The sequence below is a fragment of the Pagrus pagrus genome (genome assembly GCF_965226575.1).
Source record: "Pagrus pagrus genome assembly, chromosome: 2".
NCBI lineage: Eukaryota > Metazoa > Chordata > Actinopteri > Spariformes > Sparidae > Pagrus > Pagrus pagrus.
The window spans coordinates 13,604,238-13,619,355 of NC_140186.1; the positions used below are offsets into that span (position 1 = coordinate 13,604,238).

Sequence of the window (15,118 nt, forward strand, 5' to 3'; positions counted from 1 at the left end):
TTTCACTCTGGAAGCAGAAGAATCCTGATGGGGAGAGAATAATAAAAAACAACCTCACCACCAAATAAGTTAACTTTCATTATACTTGAACAAGATCGCAAAATAATATCATAGCAACTCATGTATAATTGATCTTTTTCCATTTATCTAAATCTAGCCCAATCATTACGAAGTGAAATTATTTCATGAAGCATCTCTCTTACCTGTTCACGAGTTCATTTGATGAACGGCTCTTTCGATTAAACAATCTGGAGTGTTCAGTCAGTACAAATAAGTCAACTGTGCTGAGAATCAGCTGCCCAAGTTTATTCTCCTTTCGAGGAAATAAGTAAAGATCATTTACATATTAACTACGTGTTTGGATGAAGAATTGTAATGCTTCAAGTTGAAGCAGGTTTCCTGAGGTAACTTCTACAACTTTAAAGCAACTTTATATCTCACTGTTTCAGTTTAATGATTGACCATCTTAACCGTGTGCCATTTCCTGATGAGAGTTGAGTTACTTATTAAAAGGACACCTTTGGCTGGTGGAATAGACGAATCAGCAAACTCATGCTTCATTTGCTTTGGCACGTGCATCCAGTACCTGAACATTATAACAACGCTAATACAAAAACAGCAGCAGCAGGCTGCAAGTTTGTATTTAAGGGGCTTAAAGGGATGTGACTTCATGTAAGTTCTAGCACAACACACAAGTTTCACTGAGCCCCTTCAACATTTATATTACCTAGCTAGCTTCCCTATGCTCCTCAGCAGGAGCTGACAAGCTTACATTTCATCTATGCTTTTAGCTGTGCATGTTCTGCTGCCAGTATATGTTGCTCAGATCTATCCAATTACGTACAGAGGCATACTGGTCTGAAAATTGAAAAACTGAGAGGTTAAAAAACTAATTTGCATTTGAGAATTTGTCTGGTGATGCCAGGCTACAAAGTATCAGAAGTAAAAGTACTTATGATGCAGTAAAATGGTGCATGTAAAGTAAAACTTTGTCAAACTCTCCATTTTGCCTGAGCCACCCACGTTTTTTCAGGGATCTGGGCTGTTGAATCAACTACACAGACTGATGCCCTGCATTTGGCATGCCCCACGGACACAAAGAGTGCAGTCTCTTAGACTTTGTGTAATGTGGATATACAGTGTCATAATTGCACTTCAAACACTATCTATGTCTCTGCTCAGATTTGGAACTGGAACTATTTAGTAAATACCTCTGAGTTTGTAAAAGTTTTCATAGTCTGTTCTCAACATTGAAAGAGCTGTACCTGCAGCTCTGCAGCCTAAAATCAATGACAATAAAAACTGAAATAACAACAACAACAACAACAACAACAACAACAACAACAACAGATGATATATCTGGTTTTATTAAAGCAGTGCCACCAAAAGTCAAAACACAGAACAGGACAGGACAGTCAGATTGATTGCCAGGTCTTAAAATACACAGATTGACACTATATAAATAATTATGTGAATACTTTGTGCTAAATTAAAGATAATATAACTGGGCATTAAAATGGGCAGATGTGCAGTTTAAAAAAAATACTCTTCAATGTATGCTGTGTGTGTGTGTGTACCTGTAATCTATATGATCTATATCCCTGTCTGGCCTTTTAAGAACATAAACATATGTTGTAAACTAACTAACCTATATCGATTGGACCACTTTATGACCGTGTTATACTCCAGGCAACAAGTAGAGACTGTCCTTCACTCATGATGGACCAATATAGACACTGTGCAGACACACACGTAGTCTGTTGACTGTCTAGAGCTGGACTGCAGCTCTGTTCACTGCATGCTGCTGTAACATGTATGTCAAAATACAAAAGAAATATAATTTGTGGAAATAATGTATTCTGTGGGTAACGGGGGCGGGACTAGATAAGCATCTGCTTCTCCCGCTTTCCCTTTCGGCCATGTGTACTACCTGATTTTAACTAAGATGATGTGTGATGATGACTGTCTAATAACATGCCGAAATAAATAAATAAATAAATAAATAAATAAAGTTGCATCAATCAAGCGACAAGTTAATTAGGTAAGACATTAATCGCCAACTGTTTTGCTAATCGATTAATTCGAGCAATTTTTAAGTGGAAAAAAAGTCAAAATTCTCTGATTACAGCTTCTAAAATGTGAATATTTTCTCTGATTAAAGGAATGACTGCTTTGGGTATTACTTTCCTAAGAAAAACCCAAAAGAAACAGGTGCAACAGATTACAACACATCCTGTCGTCAACTCAAGTAACAAGTTTTCAACTCGGCTCGCGCTTTCTGACTGGACACTGCTCCAACAGTGAAACACACAGAAAGGTGTTAGAAAGCATGAAAGACTGTAAGTGACAGCAAAACACAGTAAAGACTCTCACACTGACCTGAAAGTGAAATTGGTGCATTGCTAACACCACATTTAACAACACATAGTAATTTAGTGACGTGACAAAGAGCCAGAAGGCACAGTTCAAATGTGTTACAATCATAATGCAAAAGATTATCTTTCCTCTAGTAATTTATTTTGATTAAATGCCCTCATATTCATTGACAAAATATGATTTATGATGTGGATTAGTATTTAAAACAGCATATTTTTACCACAATTAAATTAAGTAGGCTGTAAAAAAGAGATTTGGTTTCCCACTTTGTCAACATGAACCTGATTTTGACCCGGCGCTGAGGAGCTCACACCATCTGATACTCAGAGGGCCACACTATTTTCTACCTCTGTTGGATCCAAGTACGTGTATGGCACCTTCAGACTCTTGTTTCTGACTTTAATGGCCACACTTAACTCTTCAAGCTCTCCTTGAAATTCCTTTATCAGCTTGCGGGGAATCTTCTCAGTGAAACGCTCCTCTGGATAGTTGCCAAGAGGGACCTGATGAGATCCATCATACATTTAAAAAAACCCAAACATTTCGGCAAATATTTAAATGTTTATCAAACATTGACTATTGGCAACATAAAGTACAGTTGTAGGAAGTGAGCAGGATGTTATTTTGGCTGTGATGAAATGTTGACCGACAGTACTTTACACAACTTAAAAATGTATATTGTGTATGTAATTTTTTATGAAGTTTTGTCACTTACAAAGTCAGAGGACTGCTGGCTGAGTATCCACACGGTGGCCATTCCATGAACTGTTGTGTTGACATCAGGGAACGTCTCCAGCATCGTGGCCTCGTTTGCTGTCCCCTTTTTGGTTGGTGGAGGACGTTGCAGGGAGGTGGGGGCGTTGGGCATCCAGCCACCATAGTCATACTGCAATGAATGATTAACAAACGATTAACTAAAGAGGTCATATTAGGCTTTCAAGATTTCCCCTTTCCTTTAGTGTGCAGCTTTTTTGTACAGTCACAAAGCTCAATGTCCATGCCAAAGGGTGTAATTCTCTCCTACAGATGGAGGATATGACCAGGGTAGCTTTGCTCTAAAAAAAACCCCTGTTTAATGTAATAATCTATTTTACTCTGAAGGCAACCGAAAAAATACTACCTCTCCCTTCAGGCCTCCCTCCAGAGCCACTCTTCTCACTGCAGTCAAGCTAGTATGTTAGTATGGGAAAACTTTGGCTGCACTTTCTCTGCCATTCTTGTGCCACTAGCTTGCTAATCGCTTTGGCAATACATCCATAGACACCAGTCACACGCAATGAGTGCTGACTGCAAACAGTATAGTGGGCACAGGCGGGTAAGTACAGTACATAGGTCAACAGACAGTTTGTCCGTCCATATAGCTTATTGGAGGCCTGCAACAGCCACCATTACTGGACTTTTTACTTTATTTTTCAGAGCATTTGATTAACTGTTTGCTGCCAAGATGTTCAAAGATTTTCTACAAAAATGCTCGTAGAATAACTTTTCAACCCTAAAGCATATTTGGCCACTCTTTCCAGTTTCGAGAAATCTGCTATACTGTAGCTCATCAACCCACTTCACAAAAATAGCATGAAAACAACATTAAAAAGATTCACCTGTCCAGAGTTGACAGCCGCGTGTTGAGCTGAGCCGGTGAAGATCACCATGGTGACGAACTTGACCAACTCAGCCACAGAGGTGAAGCTCTGAGGTATTCCTGAGAATTAAACGAATAAAATCTATTACTGAGACATCTAGATGACTAGATTAAAGTTGTAATGTGCTCACATTTTGATAATAAAATGATACATAAACGTGCACATTTATCATCATTAGGGTTGAGCTAAGCCCACCTGTGCATAATTGAGACAGGAATCCATGTTCAAAAATGTCCGAAATCCACTTCTGCAGTTTGGAGTCTTGCTTGACCTCGGCATCATTATTGTAGTAGTGTCCGAGCACTTGCTGCACAAACCTTGAAATGTGGTAAAAAGTTATTTGAAACATATTTCTAGTTTTATTATTCGTAGAATTTTTAATACACACTGGGGTAACTTCAGTTTATATAAAGTGTACATCACCTAGAGTCTCTGTACACTTCACAAGTCAGCAAAAACAGCTAAACACAATATAAAAGAAAATACCCAATATACATCAGAAAATACACACACATTCACACACACTCAAGCACACAAATACACAATGGTGTTTAAAAGACTACATGGTTGAGGTGAGTAATTTAAAACAAGGATCAATGATTTGGGTTCCCAGGCAGTGGAATCAGAAGAGATCATAATGAAGAGAAAATAAATGTGTTTTATTGTGTGAATTTGAAAATGTCAACGGAGCTTGACTACAGCATGGCTCAACCACCACAAGAGTTTCTATTAAATCAGAGAATAGTTCAGTAACCGGCATTAAGGGAACATAAAGTACGTGATGGAATATAAGCTGGGTGGCAATTAGTTTAGCATAAAGACTGGCCGCAGGAGGAAACAGCTAGCCTGGCTTGCTTCAAAATCATCCTATATGCCTTCCAGCAAAAATGCAATTTTACAGTTAACTCATTGTATCTCTTTAGATAAAGACACACTAAGCAGAAATGTAATAACGAAAGTGGTAGTTTTAAGGGAAGTAATGCATCGCAGTGGGGGGGCAGAAGGTTAAATTAGTCTGGATGAATGGGAAGATGCAGCCAACACAGGGTTTTCTATTCATCAGCGAGAACTGGGAGATGTTAAGTTCCTCAAGGGCAATATCATGAGTTTCTCTTGTGTAACGCTGAAACAACATACTTCCTTCTTTTTTACTGCTGACTTAGCCTCAACTTGGCAAAAACCATCCAAATCCCAGAGTTAATTTTAAAGCCCGTCTGCATCCCTGTACCTTGTGGAAATCATGTTATTATAAAGAAATTTTACCGGTTTTTGTTTGGACATTGCTTCAACTTCACATTCAATCTGTTCCCTAGTTTTACACCAAGAATTGATATAATTTTTAATAATACTATTTAATATATTCCATATTCCTTTAACATTATTTTCATTATCATCTATTATTTAACTGTAGTAGTCCTTCCTACATATCCTTATAATATTAGTTAACTTATTCTTATATTTTTAGTATTTGTATTGTTTTCTGCCTTTTTAGTTTTCTGTCTTATGAAATCTTGGGTGACCCGACATCAGCTTAGGTCACTCTGAACCGTTAGGCGAAAGTAGACTTGCTGCCGCCAGGCCATGCTCAATACCCAAGGCCATTTTAGGATATGTAATAAGAATGTGACTGTGTGCAGTTTTATGTGCAACCAATATAATACGGATATACATGTAACATAATGTGACCTGTAATTAAAACGATTATAATATAGGAAAATAAATTAACCACTGCACTGTGAAAGGTAAAAACAGAAGGAGTCATTCTGTAATGCTCTGCAATTGACATGTGAGCAGAATGTTACATGTTGCAACTATTTCTTGGTGAACATCAGCGATGCCCAGTGACTTCCTAGAGTCTCATGGTTCCCTGAGCTTTGCCAGTCTGTTGTGTTAAGCCCAGTTAAGACCAAAGATGCTGGACAAAACAAACGAACGTTGTAGGGCAGAGTTGCAGCAGTGTGTACTGGCTCTGCCGCTCTCATTGGCTGTTGTGGTCCAGATTTTAAATTGTAAATATTAAGGACACTTTGAGGGCGGCTGCATGTCGAAGTATCCTTGAGCAAGATGCTGAACCCAAAATTGCTGTGGTGAACAGGTTGGCACCGTAATGAAAACTGCCTACAGTACCTGTGGATGATATCCCAAAGCCTGAGTCCATCATCCCTGTAGTAGAAGTTCGGCACAGCCTCCAGTCCACGCTCAGCGATGTCATCTGGTATACAGAGGGAGCTGTAGGTCATCGAGGACAGTGATCTCTTCAGGATTGTGAACATACCCTCTCCACCAGATGCTGCATACTACAGAACGTCAAATATGTGAGGAAAATACTGCACATGATATTGAAAATAAAGAAACGTTGTTTATGTAATGTTCTACTGCATGTGTTGGTCGTTTCATACCTGTGTGAAAACTCCAGTCTCTGATATCAGAGCAAGTCGAGCCATGATGTTCATCTGCAGAGTGTAGCGAGTGTGAGGGTTGAGGAGCTGAAGGAGAGAAGGAACTTGGTCATCACTTGTTAACAAAGTCAGAAATCTTGATGCCTCAGTGTGGAAGTCTATAGGTGAAACGAGTACAACTACATTAAGTTCAGTATTCTCCCTTGCAGTTACCTTGTACAGAGGATGCACCATGGGCACGTTGCGCAGCAGTGACACTGCGAACACTTCAGCCAGCAGGTGAGTGCGCAGCAGGTGAACGTTGAGTTGATGCAAGTTGAAATCTGCACTTCTCACAAAGATCTTGGCAATCAACCAGTCGTGCTCAGAATCAGTAGGAAAGAAGATGGGGTTGTCGTCTGCTGGAGTCTGCTTCAGCTGCAGGAGAAGGAAGGAGGATGAGGTTCATTCAGTCAATTCAATACATTACTAGTATTAATAAAGGTTTCTTTTGTTTGTTAGAATATTTGCGACATATCTGTTGTGCTTGGCATGTTTGTCTTTTCAGTTTGAAATACTATTGAAGTGGAGATTCAGAATTTCATCAGTGCTTGTATGCCATGTAAATATACATGACTTGCTTTATTATTGGCTATATTTGACTGCTAATCTCACCTGAATAGCGATTGGCATCAGCTGATCATCAGGGGTTTTGTGGAGCAACACGAGGGGAGCCGTCAATAACTGCTTCTTCCCGTTGATGGTGTTTGTTTCCACTCCATCCAAAAGTTTGTAGTCAACCAGGAATATGTTGCTATTCTGTTGGAAATATTAGAGAGGATGAAAAATGATTTGACTCACATGCATTCAGTGTTGCTATTACATATATCAAACATGTAAATTAAACATGCAATGCCAAATTTAATCGTCATGGGTCACAACATGACTCTAATACTAAGGCCACCAAGGTCAAGACAATCACCTTCATTTCAGCTTTCAAGCTACACTCTCCACGGGGTAAGACCATGTCATCAGGGACAGGAAAGTTACTGGGCAGGTTAGTACAACGTCTGATCAACATGGGGTTGACGCCATTCAGAAACTGGTAGCCGAAAAAAGCATCCTCCTTCCAATGTTTCTGGACGTACTCTGGCAAATGAAGGAGAATAATGTCAATGAGTTTCAACCTTGTTTTAACACTTTTATTAGATTAGGTGTGCGCTGCATGTGAAACAAAAATGGGAAAACAATTTCTTACTCAAAAATTAGATTCACAGACATGATTGAGCACTGTTCTTAACCCCCCTGTCTTAAACACGGGAGAGAAAACAATTTGGATCAGAGTAGATCAAGTAGATCATCAGACTTGTTTTTTCTTCTCACTTGCCTCTCATGGTTTCCTTATAATACCATTTGCATCATAACAGTACAGTACAAGTGCTTTTTCATGCATTCATAATATATGAATGAATACAGTTGACTGTTTACTATTATGAATACAGTATCAAGCATTCCAATAATCTGCTGTCAAAGTACAGTACCTGATACTGGATTTTTGTACCAGAACGACTGATTGATACCATCAAAATCCTTCCACTTCTCCTTGCAATCAGCCAGCCCTTTCAATTTCAGCACAATCACCCTGGAAAATTAAAGCAAATAGACATTGATACATTAAATCGTTTTTATAAACATGCAGAGGGACTTGTACATAGATATATAGATAGATATCTGACAGAACATGGGGACTTTACCCTGTCTTTGCAGTGAATATAAACTGTGTAGACTTGGTGAATGAGAAGCGGACTTCAGGAGGCAAAGAATCAGGGTTTTCAGCCTCTATGCAGTGGGGTATCCCATTTTGATACACTTTCCAGCTGGGAAAACAATGTTGTATGATTTTAGTTTATCATCATATGTCATGAATGCATCAGCCAAAGGTGGAGCAAGTTTGGAAGAATTTTATGTTAGTTTTGGGGTACGAGCTCAACTGTATGCTCTGAGATCTCACCTATAGTCCTTATTTCGTTGCTTCAGCTCCTCCAGACTCCTGTCAACATGATTCTCGCCTTCAAAGACTCTCCGAGCTTCAACAAACACCCACAACAAGGTTTAAACTTGTTGATATATACAGTACTGTATAATGCATGAATTTACTCCTTGTAAACCGCCTTATAATCTAGCTTTCAAAACTTGTTTTCCTTTTTTGACTTCTTACAGTTATCAGCATACAGGACAGACGAGCAAATCACCACAAACCTGTTCCCTCTGGGAAGAAGTGCACCTTGCTGCCAGTGATCCAGCGGTAGATGGGAAAGGTGTAGGTGTCTCCCTCAGGGGATTTTACTTCCACCTTGGCAAGGAACCAGTCAGAGAACACTTGAAGACCCTGTTTGTCTATCTCTATCAGAACCAGCTTTCCAATGGATTCAGGGCAGGACACGGTTAAACAAGACGCCTGTAAAGACAGAAATGGTTTGATGTGATTTGCTTGTGTAGTTCACTTTTGACCACTTTTGTCTATAAAAAGAATCACGATATTTGCCCTTTGGTTGACTCTCTTCCAGTCACACCCTATTGACTGCTTAAAGCACTTGACAGTACTTGTTACATTCACCTATTCATACACTGATGACAGAGTACGACTTGCCAACTTGCTCATCAGGAGCAATCTGGAGTTCATTATCTTGCTCAAGGATACGTCATGTAGCCGGGGGAACCGGAGCATTGAACCCATTACTGGACGGCCCATTTATAATGGCTCAGGCTCATGATATAGGCTACTGACCTTTTTTAGCTAAAGATACAAATTTGTTACCATCTCAAATAGAAAAACAACTTAAAACTCAACAAATAGCATCAAAAATAAATTGAATGAAATATCTAAATTAATGTGGAACAATGTCTTTTGCTTTTTCTATTTCATAAAAATCATAACCTCACACTATTATAACAAACCCAGTTGTTTCATCTAATGTAACAGTTGCACTCCTCCCTGCCTTCATACCTTTCATCTCGTTTGGTTTAGTTCACTTGTTCTTTCTTTACCACTTCATTTCATCCCTTTCTTTTTCTCCCTCTGTTTTAGTCTCATTTGCCATCTTCCTTTCCTCTTTCCTGTCATGATTCCCTTCTTACTGTCAAGTTTACTCTCTTTGTTCAAGGCTTTTTGTGGTGGGTCAGACACCACGTCTGACCCACCTTCACTAAGCTGCCTGGCATTGATACTTCAGTGACTAGTTGTGTCTGTGTGTGTGCTCTGTGTCAGTCTGTCCCGGTGTAAGGTAGCAGTGAAAATGTTGCATGGAGTTGAAACTTTAATGAATTAAATTGGGCATTCTCTTAATATTTAAGTGGAATTGATTGGTTTGAACATGGTAAAAGTAGGGGGGACGAAACTAATCATTTGAAAAAGTGCCACCTGGTAATAATGAAGGTAGAGTTGAGGAGGTGTGTTTTACATTTAGAAAAGGATGTTTCAGACTTACTGGTCCTGTGACAAAGGATAAAGGCCCTTCAGCCTGCGTGCGGTCGCTCTCCCCATCTTTGCCCACCAGCTTTATGTAGGTACTGTTTATTGTGCTGGCACAAGCGCGATTTCCAGTGTGTATGGTCACTTCATAATCCACCATTTTCACTCTGGAAAGCAGAAGAATCCTGGTTGGGAGAGAATAATAACAACCATTCTCAGCACCGATTAGGTTAACTGTCTCTAGATGCAAAAAAAATAAATAAAATATTGATATCATCACAACTCATGTTAAATTGTTTTTGTCCCCATTTATCTGGGATCAATCGTTAATAACTGAAATCATTTCAGACTTACCTATTCCTTTGATGAACAGCTCTTTTGAGTAAATGATTCACCACTGACACAAGTTTTTATAGGCAATGTTTTGTGTGAGTGTCAAGTCATACCAGGAACTCTGGTTAAGGAATGTTGGACATCTATGAGGAAATACTCTACTGCTTTTACTTTGGTTTACAGGAAGGTGATGCCAGTCATCCGGATATATCATCTAAAATTGTGTCATCTACCAAACAGGGGAAACCCCCCTATCGACTAACAAGGAAGACTTCATACATTCAAACTATGCATTTAAGCTCTACTCCTTAATTTGACTATACTTCCTTCATAAATTCACACAGTAACCCAGTGTGTGACAGGCCCACAGCACACTGTAGAGTTTCTTTTTTAAGGCCATGGTTTGTACAGTATGTTTCTCACAATTAAAAAAGACTGTCTAATAAAGTAAGACTGTCTGACAGACAAACACAGATGTATAAACGTTGGCAAAGTACTCAGAACTGCTTCCACATTAGTTCCTGCTACAAAGAGTGTCTTTACCATGATAATAATACACACGGATGTGTGCTTCTACTAGCTCCCACAGTTTGTGCCTAAAACCCTACCCCAGTGTTTCCTGTCCCACCTACCAGTACATGTTGTCACAAACAGACATAATCCAAAAGCAACCTCCATAAATTTGGAGACACACGAGTAACATATTTTGAGACCTGGCATACATTGGCCCATGCTTAGACCATCTTCAGTTCACCTGTGAGACTGAACAGAGACGCTCATCAGAGAGATGTCCCATCATACGCAGCACATTGTAGAAAGTCCTTATTTTGTTTTATTATTTGGCCCTTTGAGCGGAGGCATCAGAAGTCATCAACACTCTGAGTTTACTCATAACTGAGAGAAAAGACAATAAAGATGAAATTCCTCTTTTTATACATCCATGGCAGCCTCATTTAAAAAAAAATGAAAATGAAAATATACTAATATTGATATACACCCCAGTGTGCAGGATGAGTCTTCAACATTTTTTATTGTATTCCAGGAAGTTCCAAACTCTAAAATACCTACAAAATGACTTTTTTGCAATTGTTAGGCCTGATACTGGCATATAGGTGAGACATAGAGCAAGACGTGTGCTTACACATGAACAGCATTTTTGGACTTCAAGGGAACTTTAACTAGGGTCTGCAGCCAGTGATAAACAACTGAGAGGTTGAAAAACAAATCAGCGTTTGCGAGTTACTCTGGTGATGCCAGGCTACACCTTTATAAAAGTATCAAAAGTAGAAGTACTCTTTATGCAGTAAAATGTTCCGTATACAGTAAAACTGTCTCCCTCTGATCCATCTTTGCTCCCACTTCTGTTCATTGTATTTTAGACCAGATAACTTTGTGTGTTTTTAAGTTAAATTTGCATGTTCATCTGTGTCTTTACTTTTCACTACCATTCATTATTCATTATTTTACTTCAAGCCCCATGAATAAAAGATGCAACAATGCCACCTACTGATTAAAAAGCATCATTTACAACACAACATTACAGCATCACATTATTTTATTCCTGCAACACATGATGCTACACTCATTCAAAATATCCCAGTGCACTCAGTGAAGTAGGTATGTAGCATTGATCAGGTCAAGACTAGACTATGGTAGTATATATGGATCTGCAGCCAAGACTATACTGCCAGAATTGGATGTTATCCAGGCCCGAGCTTTGAGGATCAGGGGGGTATTACAGAAAGGAGGTTCAACACCATTTACAACAGGGGGAACGCATCCTGACAGCTTGGATAATTGCTGTCAGATACTGTTCCCCCTCAGATCCCCTCTGTTCAATATGAAAGGAGGCTCACACATCTTTCAAATTCATACTACTGACTTCTTTCCCCACAACAGACAAGTCCTGTGATTTTCAGGCTGATATAATTAAATTTGACCATTTACAACAGGGGGAACGCATCCTGACAGCTTGAAGTATTGCTGTCAGATACTGTTCCCCCTCTGATCCCCTCTGTTCAATATGAAAGGAGGCTCACACATCTTTCAAATTCATCCTGCTGACTTATTTCCCCACAACAAACAAATGCTGTTATTTTCAGGCTGATATCATTAAATTTGACAATATACAACAGGGGGAACGCATCCTGACAGCTTGGAGTATTGCTGTCAGATACTGTTCCCCCTCTGTTCAATATGAAAGGAGGCTCACACATCTTTCAAATTCATACTGCTGACTTCTTTCCCCACAACAGACAAGTCCTGTGATTTTCAGGCTGATATCTTGATATTTGACCATATCCAACAGGGGGAACGCATCCTGACAGCTTGGAGTATTGCTGTCAGATACTGTTCCCCCTCTGATCCCCTCTGTTCAATATGAAAGGAGGCTCACACATCTTTCATATTCATACTGCTGACTTATTTCCCCACAACAGACAAGTGCTGTGATTTTCAGGCTGATATCTTGAAATTTGACCATTTACAACAGGGGGAACGCATCCTGACAGCTTGGAGTATTGCTGTCAGATAATGTTCCCCCTCTGTTCCATAGGAAAGGAGGCTCACACATCTTTCAAATTCATACTGCTGACTTCTTTCCCCACAACAGACAAGTCCTGTGATTTTCAGGCTGATATCTTTAAATTTGACCATTTACAAGAGAGGGAACGCATCCTGACAGCTTGGAGTATTGCTGTCAGATACTGTTCCCCCTCTGATCCCCTCTGTTCAATATGAAAGGAGGCTCACACATCTTTCAAATTCATACTGCTGACTTCTTTCCCCACAACAGACAAGTCCTGTGATTTTCAGGCTGATATCTTGAAATTTGACCATTTACAACAGGGGGAACGCATCCTGACAGCTTGGAGTATTGCTGTCAGATAATGTTCCCCCTCTGTTCCATAGGAAAGGAGGCTCACACATCTTTCAAATTCATACTGCTGACTTCTTTCCCCACAACAGACAAGTCCTGTGATTTTCAGGCTGATATCTTTAAATTTGACCATTTACAAGAGAGGGAACGCATCCTGACAGCTTGGAGTATTGCTGTCAGATACTGTTCCCCCTCTGATCCCCTCTGTTCAATATGAAAGGAGGCTCACACATCTTTCAAATTCATACTGCTGACTTCTTTCCCCACAACAGACAAGTCCTGTGATTTTCAGGCTGATATAATTAAATTTGACCATTTACAACAGGGGGAACGCATCCTGACAGCTTGCAGTATTGCTGTCAGATACTGTTCCTCCTCTGTTCAATAGGAAAGGAGGCTCACACATCTTTCAAATTCATACTGCTGACTTATTTCCCCACAACAGACAAGTGCTGTGATTTTCAGGCTGATATCTTGAAATTTCACCATTTACAACAGGGGGAACACATCCTGACAGCTTGGAGTATTGCTGTCAGATACTGTTCCCCCTCTGATCCCCTCTGTTCAATATGAAAGGAGGCGCAGACATCTTTCATATTCATACTGCTGACTTATTTCCCAACAACAGATAAGTCCTGTGATTTTCAGGCTGATATCATTAAAATTGACCATTTACAACAGGGGGAACGCATCCTGACAGCTTGGAGTATTGCTGTCAGATACTGTTCCTCCTCTGTTCAATAGGAAAGGAGGCTCACACATCTTTCATATTCATACTGCTGACTTATTTCCCCACAACAGACAAGTGCTGTGATTTTCAGGCTGATATCTTGAAATTTGACCATTTACAACAGGGGGAACGCATCCTGACAGCTTGGAGTATTGCTGTCAGATACTGTTCCCCCTCTGTTCAATATGAAAGGAGGCTCACACATCTTTCAAATTCATACTGCTGACTTCTTTCCCAACAACAGATAAGTCCTGTGATTTTCAGGCTGATATCTTGAAATTTGACCATTTACAACAGGGGGAACACATCCTGACAGCTTGGAGTATTGCTGTCAGATACTGTTCCCCCTCTGATCCCCTCTGTTCAATATGAAAGGAGGCTCACACATCTTTCAAATTCATACTGCTGACTTCTTTTCCCACAACAGACAAGTCCTGTGATTTTCAGGCTGATATCTTGAAATTTGACCATTTACAACAGGGGGAACGCATCCTGACAGCTTGGAGTATTGCTGTCAGATACTGTTCCCCCTCTGATCCCCTCTGTTCAATATGAAAGGAGGCTCACACATCTTTCAAATTCATACTGCTGACTTCTTTCCCCACAACAGACAAGTGCTGTGATTTTCAGGCTGATATCTTGAAATTTGACCATTTACAACAGGGGGAACGCATCCTGACAGCTTGGAGTATTGCTGTCAGATAATGTTCCCCCTCTGTTCCATAGGAAAGGAGGCTCACACATCTTTCAAATTCATACTGCTGACTTCTTTCCCCACAACAGACAAGTCCTGTGATTTTCAGGCTGATATCTTTAAATTTGACCATTTACAAGAGAGGGAACGCATCCTGACAGCTTGGAGTATTGCTGTCAGATACTGTTCCCCCTCTGATCCCCTCTGTTCAATATGAAAGGAGGCTCACACATCTTTCAAATTCATACTGCTGACTTCTTTCCCCACAACAGACAAGTCCTGTGATTTTCAGGCTGATATAATTAAATTTGACCATTTACAACAGGGGGAACGCATCCTGACAGCTTGCAGTATTGCTGTCAGATACTGTTCCTCCTCTGTTCAATAGGAAAGGAGGCTCACACATCTTTCAAATTCATACTGCTGACTTATTTCCCCACAACAGACAAGTGCTGTGATTTTCAGGCTGATATCTTGAAATTTCACCATTTACAACAGGGGGAACACATCCTGACAGCTTGGAGTATTGCTGTCAGATACTGTTCCCCCTCTGATCCCCTCTGTTCAATATGAAAGGAGGCGCAGACATCTTTCATATTCATACTGCTGACTTATTT

The 15,118-nt window shown here is 39.9% G+C and overlaps 1 protein-coding gene across 1 annotated transcript; it reads right to left on the reverse strand.

Annotated features, from left to right (window-relative positions):
* Positions 1–2,699: 2,699 nt before the first annotated feature.
* Positions 2,700–10,026, reverse strand: LOC311273804 (polyunsaturated fatty acid lipoxygenase ALOX15B-like; the record flags this gene model as incomplete). Its single annotated transcript, XM_084381035.1, has 14 exons — positions 2,700–2,879; positions 3,092–3,262; positions 3,975–4,075; positions 4,212–4,333; positions 6,144–6,313; positions 6,416–6,502; positions 6,629–6,832; positions 7,070–7,213; positions 7,377–7,543; positions 7,936–8,036; positions 8,149–8,271; positions 8,406–8,481; positions 8,654–8,852; positions 9,883–10,026. 14 exons carry the CDS (start codon positions 10,024–10,026, stop codon positions 2,700–2,702), a joined length of 1,989 nt encoding a protein of 662 aa, XP_084237161.1.
* Between the last annotated feature and the right edge of the window lie 5,092 nt (positions 10,027–15,118).